At 30.4% G+C, this 6,611-nt stretch overlaps 1 protein-coding gene across 1 annotated transcript; it reads right to left on the bottom strand.

Annotated features, from left to right (window-relative positions):
• Nucleotides 1-4,921: 4,921 nt before the first annotated feature.
• LOC145158530 (uncharacterized) lies at nt 4,922-5,583 on the bottom strand. Its single transcript, XM_079077416.1, has 2 exons — nt 5,256-5,583; nt 4,922-5,160 (listed from the first exon to the last, which is right to left on the bottom strand). Exons 1-2 carry the CDS (start codon nt 5,581-5,583, stop codon nt 4,922-4,924), a joined length of 567 nt encoding a protein of 188 aa, XP_078933542.1.
• Nucleotides 5,584-6,611: the final 1,028 nt, after the last annotated feature.

Genomic DNA, 6,611 nt, shown 5'->3' with positions numbered 1-6,611 from the left:
CAATTTTAAGTGTAATGGGATTAATTTGTAGATCAAAAACAATCTTTATAAACATTAAGCAAATATGGAATGTACGTAGTGCACACTTGTTTGAGTTTGTTCAAGATACAAAATAGGCTGTCATTTAGGGGCAAAGTCCCTGAACGAACGGGGGTCCAGGGGCAACACCCCTGGAAGTGGGGTCCAAGGGTCGGCAATCCGTGACGGAGTCCAAGGGGCATAGCCCATGGCTAGACAGTTTTGAGACAGTTTATGACTGTTACGAACTGTTTTGTGACAGTTTAGACAATTTTGAGACAGAAAACTATTTTGTGACAGTTTTCGCTTTTCAGAAAAAGGTGGTTTATAACAATTTTTTGGTCATCATTTTCTGGTACACTCACGAAAACATATCAATCACATTTTCTGTTCTTGAATCTCATCTTCTTATGTAGTGTTTGTTTTTTGTCTGCAGATCAACGGCAATTTGAATTTTTTTTTACAAAACTTAAAAAAAAACGTTCGACGATACAAACATGATATTTTGATAAATTTGTAAATAAAGATTTATTACAATAATAGTCGTTGAAGTTGTTTATATAAATATGAAAAAAAATCATAATATATTCTTATATTTTTTTGCCAAATTTTGTAAAACATTATTTAATACAGTATCGTCAATTTCTCGAGAAAATACTTATGGTACGTTTTTAATGGATTTAATTGAAAAAATCGAAGTTTATTTCCATTCATTTATGTATCAAATTCTTTGATTACTAATTATAATGTTTAGTTATAACTTTGCAACCAAAGTTGTTGATTTTTATCAAATATATACGTTAATCCATACCATTTTTATTTTTATTTTTTATATAATAATACATAAAAGTTGATCTAGATTCATTAATTATTTATAACAAACTCATAAAAATATTAAAAAATCACTTTGAAGTTTAAAAAAATCAGTTTATTTAGATTTCAGTTTATTTTAGTAGTCCGCAGATGTTAAAAAACAAACAGTCTTCTTTTTTCAGACTGCAGACGTTTGGTCCACCTCTTCTACTGCAGAGGTCTACAGATGTGGTCCGCAGACTGCAGACATTTTGCCTCAGAAAAAACAAACAACACCTTAGTCTTACCCAATTGTTTATTTCGAGAGTACCACCGAAATACTTACTTTGAAAGTGTTTATTACAATTCTCACAATTCCAAGTGTTTTCTTACCCCAAAAATCTAACATAAACAATAGAAAATCTCCCAACATGATGTTAAAACACTATTAACTAATATATGTAAAATGAATTTTATTCGTTCAAATTATACTGTAAATGCCTCATGTGTTTTTGCAATTGTAGACTCATTCAAATCGTGTTATATGTTGCTCGTTTTATGTGGACATCATATATTTTTCTTCGTAATGATAATTTTTACGTTGCTTGTAGATATATTTAGAGTCAATACATTGATACCATACCATTGACTTGATGTTTTCAATCACATAAAGTAAATCATATTCATATATACATCTTCTTAAAGCGAGTTAACAAATGAATAAATTGACCGAAGAATACGACACAGATAGAAGGTTAAGGGGTACATGTTTTCAACTTTATTTTATTTTTGTATATGAAATCATTGAATGTTTTTATATAAAATTATATAGAAAAAGACATTTCATAGAAAAGAGTTTGATTTTGTATTTTTTTAGTGTGCATTAAATAATAAAAACCAAATTAATCACGAGACATCTTAGTAGTTGGCTTTGATTAACGAGTAACTTTCACCATTAAAGCATTTAGTGTTGTCTTTATTATTATTAATTATTATTATTATAAAATGTGACATCCTTTCTTTTATTTTTCGAAAAAAGGGATTTAATTACTTCCGAAACTTGGAATCATTTTTGGGTTGATTAATGATCGTAGGGTTTTTAAGAGGGCGAGTTAGTTGGACTTTTATGTACGTTGACCAAAATCTTCTTTGATAAGAAAACATGCATCGATGAGGTGTACACTATAAATTTATTCTTATGCATTTAAATAAATTTATTCATATACAATTATAAAGTTTTGAGGGCGATTTGTCTTTGGTTAAAAAATATGGGAGATGATTTGTACATAACAATTTTTCTCAAACATAACACTTGGTGTTTTAAAATGTTGTATTGTACAACTTTATAATGCATAAATTGTTGTGTACGAATCAATTCCAAAAAATATTGGTGCTATTTCTTATGTCTTTATAATGATGACGTACGGGTAAAGTACAAAGTCTATAAGATATAAAAAAAATGTTTTAAGGTATAATTTAAGTGAGCATGTTGTTTTCTTTTTCCAATATGATGTTAAGAGACTAAAATTTATCAAGATTGGACTCTTACCTAAAATCGTTTTATATGTTACGAGATCATGATCAGAAGATTCAACAAAATGAACTTATATTCAAATTTATTCATAATGCTTTGGGTGTGCAGTATACATTATCATTTGATGTGGATTTAGACGACAATATGGAGCCAACTTTAATTTTTTAAGCATTAATCATAATTTTGTTGTTGCAAACCGTAAATTTTAGAAAGAAAACATCTCGATTACAAAAAGAAACAAGTTCATTATCATCTACAACTAAAGACTTAAGATCACTAATGGAATATCATGAGCGTAATCTGCTTACTTCATGATGAATTGATGAAATGATGATGCTCTGTAAGTTTTATTACAACTTGTGATGTTCGATTTCAAGTTGAATAAACGAAATTTTCAGGTTCGACAATATAATAAAACTAGAGAGGTGTTATCGGCTCATGTTAAGATCTTAAGATCTTAGTCGGGATCCAAAGATCTCACTATATATCTTGTTTCATATAGATCCTAGTGAGATCGAAATCGTTTTTGGCTAGTAAGATCTTAAGATCAAAATCGGGATCTAAACAACTAAGAGTCATGATGTTAATATGTTTATGTTGCCACTTTGGTTGTAATTATGTTTTTTAAAGATTAATGTAACAATAATAATCGTAATCTACAAATAGCAATATATTTTTCTAAATCCTAATTCGAAATATATTTTCAATTTGGAATTTAATTTAGGCCATTGATTTTGAATGACCTGTCACACTTTATTCACCCTCTCCCATTTAATATATGGAGAAAAATATAATAATAATTATCAAATAAATGTCATTAAAGTTTTTTTATAATAAGAAGAAACAAATTCAAGAAGCAATATTAAAACTCACTTATTTCAAAAATAAGTATGTGATGTAAAAACACCTTTTGAGAATTTAAATAAAATAAAATGACAATAAGAGTAAATAACATAAATCATATATATGCTATTTAACGTAAGTGTATTGCAAATGAATTCTCTTTTGCACCATTTTACGAGTAAATCTGGATGTCTATAATATGTACATATTGTCTCTATTAAAAAGTTAATGTAGTAAAACTAAGCATCGTCATTGGTGATTAGGTTATTTTAAACGCAATGATTTAATCTAGGCAATTGATGTTTATGTATATTCATATCATTCAAATCGTCTTTATGTACACAAACATAATAACCTTATAATGACTTGTTCTATTTTTAACTCACAGCAAAATTGGTTTTCCAAAAGCTTGATTTGATGTTGAACCTTTCAATTTGTTGCAGTCGACCATGTATCGGGCCACCTCGTAGTAGAAACTAGCTTAATTACGTATTAAAGAGTCTTTTGCTTAACAATAACAAAGTGTTTGAAAATGTGTCCCTTCCAAAGAGGTTGAGAGTAAGTTTTGTCGTGGACAAAATAAGTAGTTTAGAAGTAAAATTTAGAGGGTGTGTGTTAACCACTTAGCCGTTTAAAAAAACAAATTGAAAACATACCCTATATATTTGGGGGTTTGGTGGGTTAACCCAAATAACCTAATTCTGACTTTTAGACCGTATTAAATCCAACCATATTTACCTTATATGGATTCGGGTTTGGCTCAGGTTAATCAAGTTAGTACATTTTTTACACCATTATCTATAACACTCATAATTACACATTCAAATTTACATATATGGTAAACTAGGTCTATAAGGCTCGAGGGTATACAATGGGAATGATGAGCGGGAAAATTTTTCGCACCTCAAAACACGATAACGAGGGTACGGGAATCGCTTTGCGGGAACCGAGTGAGGGGAGGCTATCCCTCACTCTCTCTCCCCGTGTGATTGGTCAACTTTTTTTTAATTTTTTTCAATTTTTTAATATTTATTAAATTATATATATATACACACACACACTTAAAAAATACATTAAATTTATGGTTTTTAATTCCCTACAACAAATATACTATTTGTATAAATATTAAAAAAAATAAAGATAATAAAAGATGATCATTTCCTGCCTTTGGTAAGTGAAATGAGAGTGAGGGTAAGCTGACGTGACACTCAAAAGTGAAATATGATTATTTACCATACCATGTGGTCTAAATGAACCGATTCTCACATCTATTGATGCAATCAGATGCTCGTTTTATGGATGAGCATTATGTACTAATAATTGAAATTTAATTGGTCTTAGACCATACCATAATTGATTCCTATATATGGTAAGTTATTATTCCATAAGGCTGGAGGGAGTGGTGTCACAGAAACCATACTTCCCTCACTGCCATGTAAGCGACGCGTAAGCTTTTACCACAAAAGTGTAGTTCTTTGCTACACCCAATGAGTGATGTCACACTTTTTTTAACAATTTAATTTAAATAAAAACTTTAATTTTCATAAAAAAAAACATAACATTTCATTACTTAAAAATTGAAATCCTTTACATTACATTACTTAAATTTTTAAAAAAAAAAAATAATAATAATAATAAAACATGAAATTAAAAATAAAACCTACAAACTTAAAACACACACACATGAAACGATTAAAATAACTTAAAAAATACAAATAAAATAACTAAACCATACTACATGAAGTAGTACTCCGATAACTCGTCTTTTGGGTCATTCGAGGGATCCAAATTGAGGTTAATGTGTTGAATCGCATAAATGTGTTCCACCAAGTCTATGCGAAGATTGTGAAATGTTTCAGTGCTACATACCTCTGCTCTTCTATCCATGTACTCGTCGCCACCAATTTCTATCGGTTGTGTCTCGAGGATGGTTTCATGCTCGTCATACGCACATATCACTCTTCCTTCGTCTTCTATAATCATATTATGCAATATGATACATGAATACATGATTTCTTGAAGTTTTCCTCATCGAAATAAATTGTTGGTTTATTCAATATGTACCAACGCTTCTTAAGAGCTCCAAAAGCCCGCTCGACATCCTTCCTAAATCTTTCTTGAGCTCTCTTGAATTTTTTCCATCTAGAATCATGTGGACACGTAAACAATTTAACAAACACAACATACTCAGGATAAGTCCCATCAACAAGATAATAACCATACTTATATGGCATTCCATGCACTTCAAAAGAAGAATTTGGTGCAGATTCGTCGTGTATGTTGTTAATTATAGGTGAATGATTAAGAACGTTGATGTCGTTAATTGAACCGGGAGAACCAAAAAAAGCATGGCAAATCCATAGATCTTGTGACGTCACCGCTTCAAGTATGATCATTGGGTGACCATGATCACCTCGAGTAAATTGACCATGGTATGATGTAGGACAATTTTCTCATGTCCAATGGAGACAATCTAAACTTTCTATCATTCTAGGAAACCATGTACGCTAGCATGATGAGCTTGCAATTGTAAGATGTCATTGCGTGTAGGCTTACGTAAATATTTTGGACCATAAAACTCAATAACATTTTTGCAAAAAAAAAATGGAGACTATCCTGTGCGGTCCTAGCGAACATCCTAAAACTCTAGTCCAACGCATTCGACGTGATGCCATAAGCTAATTAACGAAGTGCGGCTGTGAATTTTTTAAGGGAGTGAAACCGGGTGTACCTCTAGCATCGAAATGTTGTTGGAAAAAATACACTTACTCGTTAAATCTTCGACTATACGTTCGTATAAACCTTTGAACATTCTGAAGCGCCTTCGAAAGTAGTACCCTTGAAAAGTGGCATTCTCATGAAAGTAGTTTTGTATCAAATGTTGGTTGGCTTCTTCACGGTTTCTATAAATATATCTTCATGTTCTCCGTTGAGAACTTTCGGTTGTGTTATTGCATAAAGTGTCATACGCCATCATTTGAGAACAAGCAACAGCAACATCAAAATAATTTAAAATTTTTTAAGAAGACGAAGACGATGACATTTTTTACTGATTTTGAGAGAAAAAACAATAGAAATATATAAAAATTTGGTTTTGGTTTGAAGAAATAAGGGTGAGAGGTGTAATATATATATATATATATATATATATATATATATATATATATATATATATATATATATATATATATATAGAGAGAGAGAGAGAGAGAGAGAGAGTTAGGTTCATATATAAACACTATATATTGTGTGATTGTATTGGTGGGATGTCAAGTCCACCAAGCAAATTACATCCTTTGTTTGCAAATAAAACGTAATATAATGGTAAAAAGGGGTATCGATCCTCGGGGAAATGGTTGTATTCAATCACCAATGCAATCCAATAGAACTAGTGTAAATAAACTAACTAACTACAATTAAACTA

This window comes from Lactuca virosa, chromosome 2 (assembly GCF_052849685.1).
Source record: "Lactuca virosa cultivar CGN04683 chromosome 2, Lactuca_virosa_CGN04683_v6, whole genome shotgun sequence".
NCBI lineage: Eukaryota > Viridiplantae > Streptophyta > Magnoliopsida > Asterales > Asteraceae > Lactuca > Lactuca virosa.
The sequence above is the reverse complement of the archived record's forward strand: the minus strand, read 5'-3'. Positions and strand labels throughout refer to the sequence as shown.

What these genes read in the sequence shown, in the direction of transcription:
- LOC145158530 (XM_079077416.1), bottom strand. Translation starts at nt 5,583, where the DNA reads ATGATCATACTTGAAGCGGTGACGTCACAAGATCTATGGATTTGCCAT. An exon ending in TTTTGGAGCTCTTAAGAAGC is followed by an intron (nt 5,161 to 5,255) that starts GTTGGTACATAT and finishes ATATGATTATAG; the next exon opens with AAGACGAAGGAAGAGTGATA.